This window comes from Acomys russatus, chromosome 1 (assembly GCF_903995435.1).
Source record: "Acomys russatus chromosome 1, mAcoRus1.1, whole genome shotgun sequence".
Classification (NCBI taxonomy): domain Eukaryota; kingdom Metazoa; phylum Chordata; class Mammalia; order Rodentia; family Muridae; genus Acomys; species Acomys russatus.
Genome location: NC_067137.1, coordinates 36,469,422 through 36,484,906, shown reverse-complemented (window position 1 = coordinate 36,484,906; position 15,485 = coordinate 36,469,422). Strand labels below are relative to the sequence as shown.

General features: G+C 44.1%; 1 protein-coding gene across 2 annotated transcripts in view; it reads left to right on the top strand.

Annotated features, from left to right (window-relative positions):
• Nucleotides 1–13,426: 13,426 nt before the first annotated feature.
• The window catches only part of Greb1 (growth regulating estrogen receptor binding 1), a 68,949-nt gene continuing 66,890 nt past the window's right edge, over nt 13,427–15,485 (top strand). For both annotated transcript variants that reach the window (XM_051143652.1, XM_051143642.1), the window contains exon 1: nt 13,427–13,798. In XM_051143652.1, the coding sequence (XP_050999609.1) occupies nt 13,642–13,798 (157 nt within the window). In that variant the 5' untranslated portion in view covers nt 13,427–13,641. The remainder of the gene's footprint in view (nt 13,799–15,485) is intronic.

The window sequence follows — 15,485 nt, the reverse complement described above, 5'->3', positions numbered from 1 at the left end:
GGTCTGTGTTGGCTTTTGCTTATTTGTGACAGAACTGGCTGGGATAAGCCGATTAGCAGCCTCTTGTAAGGTGTGGGATACATAACCAGAAGGAAGCCCACTTTAGTATGCCCTTGGTGCTGTTTGCCGTGGTACGTAAGGAAGAGGTAAATGATTTGTTATATGCAGGGTGGATACAAAAGCTGCAGTCAGAGCTATCACAAAGGGCGGGCTAAGGGGACCTCGGACACTCTTTTGGAGCATGCTTTGCTGGCCCTGGAGAGCGAGCTTTCCAGTGACGTCTTCCTGCCTTTGTGCTCCCATTTACTGCTCTCTATGGCCAGAATGAAAAGCTGCCTGCTTTGTCATTCTTTTTGAGAGCACTCGAAGATCTCCAAAGAATCACCCTGACCTTCTGTGAACAGATGTCTGCAGAGGGCCCAGTGAATCGGTGGCAGCGGAGTTTCCTCGCAGGCTGGGCAGGCTCAGGGGAGGAGGGCTGGTAGCTTGGTTACCAGGCACCTTCCCAGCCCCCCTCTCTTTCCTCCATAGCACCTGTGGAGTTCATGAGTTCCTTCAAGACAGATCAGGGAATCTCCATTCGAATGCCCCTGTTTCCTGCCGCAGGGCGCCAAGGAGTTTATGGGATGCAATTCTGCAGTTTAGTGTCTTTATTACCATATCATATATTCAGGACTTGCTACTGCTGTAGCGTTGGAGCCACCAGGCCTGCTGGAAGTGACTGGGAGGGTTGAGCACGCCATCCTCAGAGGGAATTGCTTTGTTGTGTTCAGTTCTTCAAGACTTTGGGCTCAAGTCGGCAAGATGGCTCAGAGGGTGAAGGTGCTTGCTGCCGAGCCTGACAACCTGAGTTAAATGCACCAGACCGACATGATGGAAGGAGACACTCCTGCAGGTTGCCCTCTGGCCTCCACATGCACGCCATGGCATGTTTGTGTCCATGTACATGAGCAGGCAGGCATGTATGGATGCACAAACATATACATGTGCATATTCACAAACTTTGGGCTCCTACCTCGGTTGTCTGGAGGATCCTTCTAGTTAGAATTTATTCAAAAGTTGGAGGATGGAGTCAGAGTTGGTGGTAGCTGAGGGAGGGGGGGTGCCACAGTGAGACTTCATGTGGTCCCACAGCCCCGTGGCTGCCTCTGACATCCTCATATGTGGTTCTGGAAGGCAGGCAGAGACTCTGATGGATGTGTCTCCAGGAAGAGCTCAAACTCAAAGGGAGGCCTGCGTTCAGAACAGGCAGGGCAAGCGGAAGGTTGACAAGGGAGATAGGTTGGGAGCCATGCATAGGCCCTGGCCAGGCAGCCTGGCCTTTCTTCTCAAGGTAAAGGGGAGATTGGAGAACTGTTGGGATACATGGGACTGAGCCCCAAAGAGGTCCCATGCAGGGAACTTTGCAGAGACCTGGCTGAGGTCTCTGAGGGTTGGCAAGGCCTGGCTTCTTGCTGCCACTCAGCAGCCTTGTGCTGCTTCTTGGTGTTTTTCTGCATCGCTGAGATCCCTGCTCGCTTCTCACTGTTTTCAGAGCCAGCTGGACCTCTCCCGTAAGTGTACACAGGGTGAGGTCTTCACGTTCTCCTCACTCTCCCCTCATTCTCTACGCGGTCTCATGAGGCCTCCCTGCACCTGTGGGGGCTCCACAGGGCTCTTCCTGAAGGCTGGAACTGTGCCAGGAGGCGAGGCCAACCCAAGAGAGCCTTTTCTGCTCCCCTTTTCCCTTTCTCTTGAAGATGGCCTCTGGCCGCCCATCACCAAGGTGACACACCACAATGATGCTCACACCGACCACCTTTATTCGTGTCTACTGAGGGACATTCCAGGACAGCACTGTAACCTGTCCATGTTGTCTTAGCTCAAGGTGGGAATGAGATACTTCCCCGCCGTGCGCCAGGCTTAGAACGTGGAGCCATTGGACTGTTGGGTCAAACTGGGAGCAGATCCTGGCAGGAGAATGATCTTTGCATCTCACAGGAGCAGGGAGGGCCAGGCCAGGAACATCTGTAGCTTGGGAACAGGGGCTATCTGCACTTGGGCTTTGAGACTCTTGAGGCGAGCTGTACCATCTCTAGGAGCCTGGGGTGGCCTGGGTAGTGGAGAGAGGAACTTTCTCCATAGGAAACTATTTCAGGCTTTGAGGGAGATGAGGACAGAAGTGAGAGGACGGAAACAGGAGTGTACTTTCCACAGCTGTTCTTCTGGGGATGGTCTGTCTCTGTGGCTTTTGGCTAATAAATCCAGGCCCATCTGGAGATGCAGGCAGCTTACTGGGGGTGGAGCAGGAAAAGAAACAGTGGTGACTTTTGGGTGAAGATTTAGCTGAAGGAAGACCATATAGAGACGTTGCCTGAGCAGCGTTGTGAGGGATGGATGATGGATGCACATCTTGTTTCCCGGTGTTCAGGAAAGTTCCTCTCAACTGCGGTTGAAGCAAAGAGCAGTAAGGTCTTCAGGTAATATCTGGGGGAGAAACGTCGGCCGATAGACTTTTTAGACTGTAACAGGGGGTCATCCTAGGGACATCCTGAGGACCTACATTATAGCCCCAGCTGTGCTCATCTGATGCGGGTTGCATCTGAATGCCGCCAGCCACACACTCCATCCTCCAGACCTCACTGTCAACCTCCCCTCACTCCTGCTTCTTCTGAATAGCTGGTGTCTAAGGTCTTCAGTAGCCCAGCACCATGGGACACAAAGAGAACACATGTAAGTATATAGTTATATGCTTATCTGTGGCATATTTGCTGATTTATACATTTAACACATGGACTAAAGCATCATTCTGAATTGTTTTTACTATAAAACATACATTAGGGCCTAGGGAGATGGCTCAGTTGGTACAGGGCTTGCTGTGCAAGCATAAAGACACGAGTTTGGATCCCAGGAACCCACTTAAAAAGCAGGGTGATGGAGCTGGGCGTGGTGGTGCATGCCTTTAATCCCAGCACTTGGGAGGCAGAGACAGGTGGATCGCTGTGAGTTCAAGGCCACCCTGGTCTACAAAGTGAGTCTAGGACAGCCAAGGCTACACAGAGAAATCCTGTCTCGAAAAACCAAGAAAAAAAAAATCTGGGTGTTTGTTGCCTTAGCCATTTGGAATCTCAGAGTCGTTTTGAGTTGAGCATTTCTTTAAGTGTTTCTCAGCCATTCGATAATTCCTCTGTTGAGAATTCTCTGTTTAGTTCTGTTCCTACCAACGTGCACTCCTTGTATACACAGGTAATCAGTTTTATTCCTTCTCAAATCTCTGATGGGGTTGAAGACCAGATAGTTTATTTTACAATTAGTTGTTTAGGGGTTAAGATCTTTTTAGGTGTAGATAGATGTTTTAAGTTGACATTGATGAGATATGATAGATACTGATTTACATTCAGAATTTTAGGCGCACCATGATAGGAAAGATATTTTCTTTAAGGCTGCCAAATACAAATAGCCAAAACACTAAAAATGTAACATTGATGTAAGTCCTGATTGTTTCATGGTTCTTTTTGCTGTAGGTAGTTTATTGTATATGTGTAATAATATAAATGTATATGTAAAAAAAATTAACAAAAAAAGCTGGGTGTTATGGCACCATCTGTAATCCCAGCACTAGGGAGAGGATATCTATAGCTCAGTAGCCAGCTGGGCTTGCTGAATTGTTGAGGAAGATGGAGATGCTGAGCATCCTGTCGAGCATGACGGAGAGTAATATAGGAAGACACTCAATACCGACTTCTAGCCTCTAACAGGCACACACAAGGATATTTAAAAAAAATATAGTGAAATGTGATGGAAGTGAGTAGATAAAACTGAAGTCTTATGTTTTTATGTATCCTTTGGGATTCGCCACTGTGACGGACAGGTCTATGTGGGTGCTGTCTGGAGATTCCAGCAGTATAGGTAGAGCTGTATTCTCTGAATAGCTGCAGGACTTTTTTTTTTTTTTTTGGCTCTCGATGTGATGAAAAGGTAACCTACCCAGGGGAGACACCTAGCTTTGAAGTCCAGGCGTGTTTAGGTTCTTTATGCCAGTGTCCTAGCAGGTGTACCCCACCTTTTGACATTGACATTTGACATGGTGCCGTCATCTACAGAGTATGTGCTGAAGAGCCACAGAGTCGAGTTACAGGAAAGATGACAAAAGTCTCTCATAAGGTTTTAAGTAAGTCTCCCATTTTGTTCTAGGTCACATTCACAGCTAATCTCTGGCTACAAACAGCCCACAGGCTGAGATTCGGTTTGCTAGAAGTTGAATGGAATGTCATAACCTTCTATAAAATTGTACAATGCGGGCTGGAGAGATACCTCAGTGGTTAAGAGCACTGCGGTTAAGAGCTCTTCCAGAGGTCCTGAGTTCAATTCCCAGCATCCACATGGTGGCTTACAAGCATCTGTAGTAAAATTCGGCACTCTCTTCTGGTGTGCATAAAGATAATGTACTTATAAACATAAACATAAAATAAATACATCTTTTAAAAATTTGTGCAATGCTGTGTCATTACTAGAAAAGGAAGGGCAATGCTGTGTCATTACTAGAAAAGGTACTGGAAGGGATAGTTATGCAGAGGTTTAGCCATGAACACAGGGGTGCCTGAGATGCTTCTATTCCCTGTTTAAACTTGTCACAGTAACTTTTCCAGAGGAGAAGTGTCGCAGTGTGCACGTAGAGGCCTGAGACTAGATGTGGGAGTTGGTTCTCCTTCCACCATGTTGGATTCCAGGGATCAAATGCAGATCATGTAGTTTGGTGGCAAACACTTTTATCTGCTGAATCATCTTGCTGGTCAAGGGCAATTGTTTCTTTCTTTCTTTCTTTCTTTCTTTCTTTCTTTCTTTTTTTTTTTTTTTAGAGATTTACCTCTTTATTTCCAAATAGTGCCCTGTGCTTCAGTGTCTCATTTGCTCCTAGACTCTCTTTTCATTCTATGTATGCAAGCACTGAACTCACACATCCAACATACAGTGACTTGCACACATTCAGAGGACCTGGATGTACCTAGACTCATACATGTATAGGACAGGCGCACACTCCCTCCCTTCCCTCATCTTTCAAACCGGGTGAGTCAGTCAGTACTCATAGACGTACAGTCTGTGAAAACTAGTCCTCCCATGTAGTACGTCTCTTTTCCCTGCAAGTACTAACTGCTTCTTCTCTAGACTTTAAATCCTTATGAATCTACCAATACACCATTCTTATATTTTTGTAGAACTCGAAAAACTGCCAATGTGGTGTAAAACCCCACACAGTCTGGTCTGTCACCTTGGGTCATTTTTCTTGGAGTCCCATGTCCCCTGCTACCACGTGACGTCACACTTGTCTTTGGCACCTCTGAGCTCCTTTACCATCTCCTGCATTGGGTTCCCTGTTGGTAGACTCCATGGCTGCACATTTGCTGATGACTGATATTTCCCAGTAGCTTCTAGAGACCTTGAATTCCTAAAAATGTACTCTCTTTATTCTTTGGATTGTGATTTTGATTGGGTATAAAAATTCTAGGTAGAAAAGATTCCCTCAGAATTCCAAGGCATTACATTAGTATTTCAAGAGTCTGGTGTTGCTCTTGGGAAATCAGAGCCACTGTGGTCATTTCAAATCTAATGTGACTTTCTTTCTTCTCTTTTCCTTGTTGGTGACCTACTATTTCATGGCCTTGGGCTCATTATCTTTTAATTGTGCTGGCTACTCATAGGGTTCTTTTGATCTAGAATGTTCTATCCTACTGTTCTGGAAAATACTCTAAGTTATTTCTTAGGTACCATCTCTCTCTATCTCCTTTGTTCCTCTTCCTGGAACTCCTAGGGAGCCCATGGATTAGTGTCAAGATTTCTTTCTGTATGCCCCCAACCTCAAAAAGTATCTTCTAGTATGTCAACAGGATAAAGACATTAAGAGAAAAGATAAAAGCATTTTCCTTTGGTATTGTCATCTGCTAGGATCTTTCTCAACCAAGGTCTTGACCACTATTCTTGAAGGGAGCAGGGGGAGAAGATGATTAAATGTATGAATACTCTTAGTGAGATCTTATGAGATGTTTTAGAGTAATTGTGGCCAAGAGTAGTTCTTTTTCTTCTTATCTTGGAAATAATATGATAGGACAATGACATGGTTAACCACTAAAGAAAGTTAACTCAATATTATAATTGTATATAGTTAATTAAAATGTCCTTATCTTTTCTGTCCTTTGATTCCTTAACTTCAGCTTTCCTACTGAAGTTTAAATTTTAGATATTTAGGCAGCTTAGACAAGTTCAGTCTTGTTTTCTACATGTTTACATTTCAAAGCATTCTGTTCTTGTTTTGTGAGTACAGTGTCCCAGTGAGACTGCTAATTGTGGTGGATTTTACTTTCTCTGCAGTTTTGCTCTTTGTTCTTTGGCTGTCTCTCTTGTTTTGAACTTTGAGGTTATGGAACTTCTCAACAGCCTCTGTGATGCCCTGTACGTTTTCCTCACTCTCATATCACATATGGCCTGCTGAACTGGTTGCCATTTACCACTCATGACCTGAAATTCTAATCCTTTAAACATGTGAATGCTCTGATTTAGTTAGAAATGAACAACCATGGTACAGACACTACGCTGGGTGCTTCCAGATGCTGTCTCTTTCAGACTCTTTAGTGACTGATCTGCCTTTCTAAGCCCTCAGTTTGGACTTGAACCTTTGAGGAACTTTCTTTGCTTTGTCCGAACTCCTGTGAGCTGATGCAGACTGTATTCTGGTGTGGCTGCCACTCTGACTGGCAGAGTTTCTGGCTTGAGGTGGGGGTTTCATATTCTCAGGATAAAGAGTACTGACAAGAACCCCTCTCAGCTTTGGGAAGTGGGCAGTGTGTCAGCAGTAAGGGATTTCAGAAACCCTTGCTTCTTGCACCTATGGCTGCAGGAGACCAACCGTGCTATGTGGTCAGATCAGGCAGGGAAGGAACCCAGCCTAAGGAAGCCTTTTACTGGGATTAACTTCTGTCCATGAGGCACTGGACAGAAATTGTAAGTTGCGTCTATTTACTGTTTGTGTTTGTGTGTGTGTGTGTGTGTGTGTGCATGTGCGCACATGTGTGTATGTTCTGTGGTACTCATGTGGAGGTCATAGGACAACTGGTGGGACAACTTCTTTCCTTTCACTATGGGATTAAACTCAGGTCATCAGGATTGCTAACAAGAGCCTTTATCCACTGAGCCATCTGGTCTACCCTACTGAGTAGTTAAGTGCCAGTGCTTGATCCTGAACTGGGCTCTTTTACCTGCACCTTTGATTCTCATGGTCAAGTGGATGATTCTGACTAGCCTGATATACTTTGCATCTCAGGCCAGTTCAACTCTTCCTTAGCTGGCAGGTGAGATGTCCTGGCCATGACTTGTTTATGAGGCAGAATATTACCATGGTATGTGGAAAGTGCCCACACTGCTTGATTGTGGTCCAGTAGGGAAAACAAAAAGGGCCATGACATTTAGTAACACCCTTAATGGTGCTTCTCCAGTCTTATCTACCAGGGTGTCCTCATAACTGTGATGTCATAAGTGCCTGCAGATAGGGAGTAATATATATTTTTTCTATTGCTATCGCTTGTAGATATTAAACCTTCGATGTTTGCTTAGGGTTGCAAGATAAAATTCTCGTTTTCTTTTTTGAAATATTATTTTATGTGTGTGTTTTGCTTGCATGCATGTTTGTATACTGCATATGTGCCTGGTGTCTGCAGAGGCAAGAAGAGGCTACTAGCTCCCCAGGAACTAGAGTTATAGATAGTTACGAGCTGCCATATGGGTGCTGGGATTCAAGCCTGTGTCCTCAGAAGAGCAGCTGGTGCTCTTAACCACTAAACCACCTCTCAAGCCCTTTTTCTCTTTTAAATAAAAATGTATTTATAATAATAATGATAATGATAATAATAATTATTATTACTATTATTATTATTAGTGTGTATGTATGTTGATGTAAATATGAGTGCAGGTATGTGTGTGCCATCACACAAGTGTGGTGTTCACAGGACAGCTTTTAGGAATCAGTTTTCTCTTCTACCTTGGGTTTTGGGGAGGGAACTTAAATCTTCAAGCTTGGGTAGTAAGCGCTTTTACCCACTGAACTATCTTCTCACTCCAGCCCTTTAAAACTAATAGTATTTTACAAAATAAAGGTTAAATAGGATCTAGGAACTAAGTAGGCTTTCACTTAAAAGATATATAAATTTTGTTTTTTCTAAACAGGGTTTCTCTGTGTAGCCCTGGCTTTCTTGGAATTCGCTCTGTATACCAGGATGGCCTTGAACTTAGAGTTATTTATAGAAAAATCTAGAAAGACAAATGTCAACAGTAACCAGATTTCAGCAAAGAGAATACAAGGAACTCTCATTCTTAACCATTTACCATAGTTTTAAGCATTCTATAGTATTTTATGTACTTTAAAAAACAGAAATAAAACATAAAATTGAGCAATTCTGTCCATAGCTTAGAAGTGAAAATGGTGTATACACAGAAAAGCTTTATTTGTTTGTTTGTTTGTTTATATATTTATTTTGGAGTAGAGTCCCACTATACATAGCCCTTGCTGTGCTGGCCTGTAGACCCGGCTGGCCTTGAACTTCCAGACATCTACTGGCCTCTACCTCCCAAGTTCTAGGGTTAACAGCATAAGCCACCTTCACCTGGTCCAAAAATATTCTTTTAAAATTTCATATATGCAATATAATTTCATTGTTGGTTGATCAAATCATGGTCATGTCAACGACTAGTCTATTTATATTACAAGAACATACATTCTAGGTTCAACAGATAGATATGATTTTATAGATAGATGAGGTAAAATAATTAGATAAGGTTTTCAAAAAACCTCAGAGACCTACATAATATGGCATTTAAAGATGCTTTTACTATTTAAAAGATTCATTGACAATAAGACAGGTTAACTCCTGGCAACACCCAGCCTATCTCAAAGAAGATGGTGAGCATCAATGAACCTTATGGAGATGACTTCAAATGTGGCAAACTGGGCAAAATGTCATTGTTTTGGCCACTGACAGAATTCTGCCTAAAAATAGGCAAGCTTGGATGCAGACAGAGTTGATGGCCAAACTCTGCTAAGACAGAGTAAGCAAATCCTCAATAGTTCCTGCTACACAATTATGTATGTCAGATATACTGGATGGGCCAGAAGGCTGAGATGATGCTCCAATGTTATAGAGAGTTTTGGGTGACTGCTCAGGTAGGAAACTGTCTCTGTCATTTTTTTTTTTTTCACTTTGGAAGCTGCTAAACTACACTTTCTGTTTACTCAGGTAATTAATTTTATTCCTTCTCAAGTCTCTGATGGAGTTGAAGACCAGATAGTTTAGTTTTACAATTAAGCTTAGTTGTTTAGGGATTAAGATGTTTCTAGGTCTATATAGATGTTTTAAGTTGATAGAGATGAGATATGATAGATATTGATTTAGATTCAGAATTTTAGACACACCAAGATAGGAAAGATGTTTCTTCAAGGTTGCCAAATACAAATAGCCAAAACACTATGAAATGTAACAGTTATATAATTCCTAATTGTTTCATAGTTAGTTCTTGCTGTATGTAGTTTATTTTATATATGTTTAATAATGCAAATGTATATATAAAAATATTTTTAAGATAATTTCATTATATATACATGTATATAATTTTTTTTAATCAAACGCCCCCCCCCCCCATTATCTTCTCTCATCTTCTCCTTCTACTAAATTGTTTCTTCTTCCTAAGTCCTCCTCATCCTACTTCCATATCTTTTGTGTGTGTGTATGTGTATTTGTTGTGGCCCACTGCAATTAATCAAGGTTGCCTGCATAAGCGTGGTGTGGGGTTTTTGCTTGAGTAGGGTCAGTGTGGTGGTGACTATATCACTGAGGAATGTGACTGAAGTGAAGGATCACTTAGCCCATCAGATCTTTAAAAAACAGTGGAATTTACAGTCTTGGTTGAGAAGATTATAAATTAGGGAGAGGGAGAAGAAGAGGGAGAGAGAGAGAGAGAGAGAGAGAGAGAGAGAGAGAGAAGGAGAGAGAGAGAAGGAGAGAGAGAGAAGGAGAGAGAGAGAGAGAGAGAGAGAGAGAGAGAGAGAGAGAGAGAGAGAGAGAGAGAGAGAGAACTTTGGTGTGTGTAGGTGCACATGTACTGTGTGCACAGATGTAACAGGACACCTTGAGGGAGTTGGTTCTCTTTCCACCATGTGGGTCCTGGGAATCAAACACATGTCCTTAGGCTTGGTAGCAATCATCTTTACCCACTGAGCTATCTCGCTGGCCCCCTGAGATGATTTATGTATTTTATGTTTGTCATGTAATAAAGGCAGCTGGCCAGCGTTATTCATACATCATTGGTCAGATGGATCCAGTACATTTGAGCCATTAATCTAGATGTTCTGCATGCATACATGTTCTGGTCAGAATTACATGCTGTGAGTAGATGATGTCAACTTTACTCGCCAGTGTCCTGTGTCTCGGCTAAATACCATGAAGTTTACACTGTTCAAACAGTAGACATCGCAATGGGAGAATAGGAAACTTTGATTTATGCATGCCTGTCTCGAGAATTGTTATGTCCATTTTTCCACTCAAGGAAAACACGTATTCTATGCTATTGTTTGGAACAGAGCAAAAAAAAAAAATTATTTTGAGAAGAAAACCTTAATATGCCCTTTGAGACTTTCAAACATGTATATTACCTGTCTTGATTATATCCATCCTATATATCCATCGTATCTCTCGCCCTCCCCCCCACCCCCTCCAAGGCTGCCATTTCTTGAGTGTGAGAACTTTGCTTAGTTGTTGCTCCTTGGCCATGTGGGCCCTTTCCTCCCCATCTCCTATTTCTAGTTTTTCAACAAGGGCTCCTGCAGGCTCTGCACCTCCAGTGTTAATTTATAGTCAGTGAAATGTACGGTAGGCTCCCCGCTCCCCAGCCACCACTCCTGAGAAGCAGGGAAGAAGCCTGGAGCCTGCCCTCCATGCTTCCCCCCTAAGGGTCTGTGTTTTCGCTTCCTTTTTACTGTTATATTTACCTCAGGTGTCAATTGGCCTGGGCTACATAGTTCCCTGGACTCTGGGTGCCAGCCTGGCACCACCAGGCAAATGGATAGGGTTGTGGGCAGGTGCAGTTTGCAAGGCTCCATGTCGATTTGCTAAAAGAAATTGTGTGTGCCTGGTGTTGTTCAGACAAGGATGCTACATAAGCAGGAGGCATTTGTGATGCTATTAATGATGGAAGCTTAGGTGCCACCCTGAATTGAGAACTACCCAAGGCCCACACTGTGTACCTAACCCTGAACTGAGAGCTATACAAGCCCTACCCCCACCCCCGAGGATAGCCAACTCCCCCATGAATATCTTGAAGTATGAGACAGGTAAAATAAACCAGCAGCAAACCAAAGCAGCCAGTGGACAGGACTCCTTTCAGATATCTTTCTGGGTGTCCGCTGCTGACCTCTCCACTCTGGAGCACTTTCCCTTTGTTGAGTGAATTCCCGAACTATTCTTAGGTCATTTCCCTGGCTGTACGAGAGCTGGTGGAGAGGCCTGTGGGCAAGAGTTATTGCCACAGGCCGGAAGTGGTTAATCGGATCCGTTGACTCAGCTGGAAGAGGAAGGCTGGTGCCCCTTGCAATAGAGGCAGGAAATCCACAGACCACACCATTCATTTCATCTTCAGGTGGGAAGTGGTGTGCCTTCAGTCCCACAGACACCTGGAGCAAGGAAGAGGAAAATTTACGGCTCATGTCTTAAGGCAAAAAGTGATGGGTCAGATTTTGCTGGGTGGTGAACCTGAGTTCCCGACTAGTGTGTGTGTGTCCTTAGAGAGAAACCAGGGACCTCTGCCAGGGCTGCTGCTCTCGGCCTCTAGCATTACCCTGTGATTTCCAGGTTATTCTATAGTTTAACAGTATACTAGACAAGAAATATGCCAGGATAGACAAGAAAGAAATAATTTGACCTGCTTCCTTACATCCCTTGTGTGTTCTCTTCTGTATGCAGTGTTCTTGTAAATTCCCTCAGGCGTCAGTCAGAAAGAGATCTTTAAGAAGTTTAAAAAGTAGAGCGTCTACAGACTAGCCTTAATTATAATGTAGTTACCAGTGTAAGATCCCCCCCCCCCATTTTGATTATTTAGAAATTAAACACTCTTTGGTAAGCACTGGGGCAAAGTCAGAGGGAACCCAAATGGAGGACATAAGCTGTCCAGAAAGAAATTAGAAGCTGGGGCATCATGGGGCACACCTGCCATCCCAACAATCAGGACGTGGAGGCAGGAGGATTAAGAATTCAAGGTCTTTCTTGGCTGCATAGCAAGCTCAAGGGGAGCCTGGGCTACTGGAGACCCCATATCAGTGTGTATGTGTGATCAAGCATGAGAGATGAGAGAGAGAGAGAGAGAGAGAGGGGCAGAGAGAGAGAGAGAGAGAGAGAGAGAGAGAGAGAGAGGAGAGGTCTACCCCTGGAGCACCGAGATTAAGGGGCTGTGCTGCCACCCCCCCCCCCCAGCTCCATGATGCATTTGTATCATGGAGTCGCTGTGCTAAACGGAAGAATCTTTTGGCAGAAGGCTTCCTGGCCGTTGTTTCCACCCGTGCAGTGGACAGAGCAAGGAAGGGGATCTGCAGCAGCAGAGAAGAAACCTGCTGCGGGGCAGGGGAGTGACCTCTGAGGCTTCTTTCTGGGGATGGTGGGCATGCCAGATCAACCATGAAACAATCACACAAAGTGGTGAACACACCAAGAACCAGTGAGTTGTCTACCTTGGTGTGTGAATTAATTATGAACTTGCCACAGATAAAACAAGGGTGATCATCTTCTACCAGTGGCTTCTTCATTTTTTTTTCCCCCAAGAGGTTTTGGGATTCGTCTGCATTACTTGCAGGATAGAGACATTCCATAAGCTAAAATACAGTCTAGAGCAACTGTTCTCACCGCAAGGCTGTGGGCCTTTCATAGAATTCCTCGTGTTGTGGTGACCCCCCAACTATAAAATTAATTTTGTTGCTACTTCATAACTGTACTTTTGCTGCTGCTATGAACCGCTAGGTAAATATTTGTGTTTTTCTCATGGCCTTAGGTGACCCCTTTAGCCCCAAAGGGAGAATCTGAATAGTTAGCCTTTTTAATAGGGACAGCAGTGATGGGGTTTGCTAATCCTGCCTTTAGAGGTGTGTGAGTGTGTGTGTGTGTGTGTGTGTGTGTGTGTGTGTGTGTGTGTGTGTGTTGTCATTTCCTGTAATCCTAAAGCCTGGGCTCGTGCTCTCATGATAAAGACCTGTGAATAACCATTTGTGGAAGAAGTTACGCCTTTTGCCTGGGTATCCTGGGAGGCAGGATCCTATCTCTGGGAAAATCAGGAGCGCCAAAGTACTTCTTGGTGGAATAGTCTAAGAGGCGGTGGGCTCTGTGAGTGCTGGATCTGTGGGGGTTGTTACTTATATAACTTCCTGTAATTGCCTGGCAGTAGCTGTGGAGAGCCGCCCTCTCCTGTCTGGGGCTGAGCAGAGGCGCAACCCTTCTCTTCTCGCTGCTGCTGCTGCTGCTGCTGCTGCTGCTGTGGCGGCGTGTCTCTCCTGGCCGGGCTTTGTGTGGAGGCAGCCCTTCTTGGCAGAACTGAAATGTCATTTTGACCAGAAGACACCGTCCTCTTTGTGATCTGGAGATGGGCAATTCCTATGCTGGACAGCTAAAGAGCACGCGGTTTGAAGAAGTGCTTCACAACTCCATCGAGGCTTCCCTACGTTCCAACACCCTGGTGCCCCGGCCCATCTTCTCCCAGTTGTATTTGGAGGCTGAGCAGCAGTTGTCCTCATTAGAAGGTAAGAAACATGCACTTCTTATGTTGCTGTGTGTATGCTTTTTATTATGTGCAGCTGACGTGAATGGCATAAACCTGTAGTTTGCACCGTTCAGAGTCTAGCAAAAAAGAATGAAAGTTGCACACAGAATTTTATTTGTTTAAAAGCAAGTTTCAGGCCAGAAAATACAAAGAAAAATAATAATCTTGGATCATAGGGGACGAGGAGAATGCTGCATGCTAGACTCTCCTCAAAGCGGTATCCACACTCTGATTACATGGTTTGCAGCTTAGCTTTGGTAAGAGGTTTTAATGCATTTGACCCTTAGCTATGTGTTTGTTTGTTTGTTTGTTTGTTTCTTCTTCTTCTTCTTCTTCTTCTTCTTCTTCTTCTTCTTCTTCTTTTCCTTCTGTGACTCATGGTCTTTACAAAAATAATTTAGAGGTTCTGTCTCTGTGTGGTAACAGGTGTAAGAACATCACGCCCCCCCCCCAAGCTTAAAAAAATTAAGAGTAAACCTTTATGAATTTACACATACCAAGAAGTAAATTAATAAGGGATTTTCAAGTATGGGGATGACTTGGGAATTAACTTTATCTGGAAGATAAATTGTGCGAGTGAGTGTGTGTTTTCATGTCAAGTCAGCCCAAAGCAATCTGTAGGATGAAACCAACTGGTACTCTAGATTTTTTTTTTTTTTTTGTAAGTTTATGCTTTTTGTTTAAAACTACATGCAATCACCAGCAGCTTTTGAAGTAGAAAAGGTCATGGTTTAAAGTGGAAAAACATAACATTAGACAAGAAAGAAAAATGTCTGTCAGGTTTGCACTGTTAGGCTTCAGCGGGCTGTGTGGGGTGCCTGTCTTGAAGTAACCCTGATGCCTGGTGGCCCTTATTCCGGTGAGAGGGCAAAGTGAGCCATTTTCTAGCTGCCTTAGTAAATTAACCTTGCAAATGGCACAAATAAAGACCCAACCAACCTGGGTACAGGTCTAAGAGAAACTCAATTGTGTTCAGCACTATCAATTAGGAAGTTCTCTGGTAGTCATTAAGAGAGTGCCAAGGTTTTCCGGCATGACTTCACCAGGAGCTAAGTCATTAGATGCCACTTTCTTTCTTATTAATTAATTAATTAATGCACTTTACATCCCGGTTGAAGCCCCCTCCCACCTCTCCTTCCATTCTCACCCTCCCACCTTCTTCCCTGCCTAATGTTTTGCTGTGGGTCTCAGCTGGGTGGACTCTCTCATTAGGTGATAATTAATCGATCCTGTTTTTGACCAGGTGAAAGGCTTCTGTGAAATAGGCTTTGCAGGGCCATCCTTAACTACTTAAGGTGTCGACAAGCCTTGCCAGTGGCAACTTAAGAACAGCAATCATGATGTTACTGTAGACCATTTGAGTGCTGGCCTAAACTCTCCAGTCTGTCCACCTGCTAATGCTGAGGCCCTTGTGACTTGGAGATTTTGAGGGGTAGTGGAATTGCTTTCTCAGTGCTGGGGGAGTTAGTGCACAGCTGCTCACATGGAAACAGGGAGCAGCGGAAAGCCCTTGGGGGCTCCCCTAGTCACATTCTCCTGCTGCTGAAGGTTCCCTGGACAGCCTACCTTGCCTTTTCTAGTCAGATGGGGGGGGGGGGGCTTGATCGTCTCAGGATCTTCTCTTTGTTGGGTGCGTGATATTTCCTACACCCTGAGTGTGCTGGGAC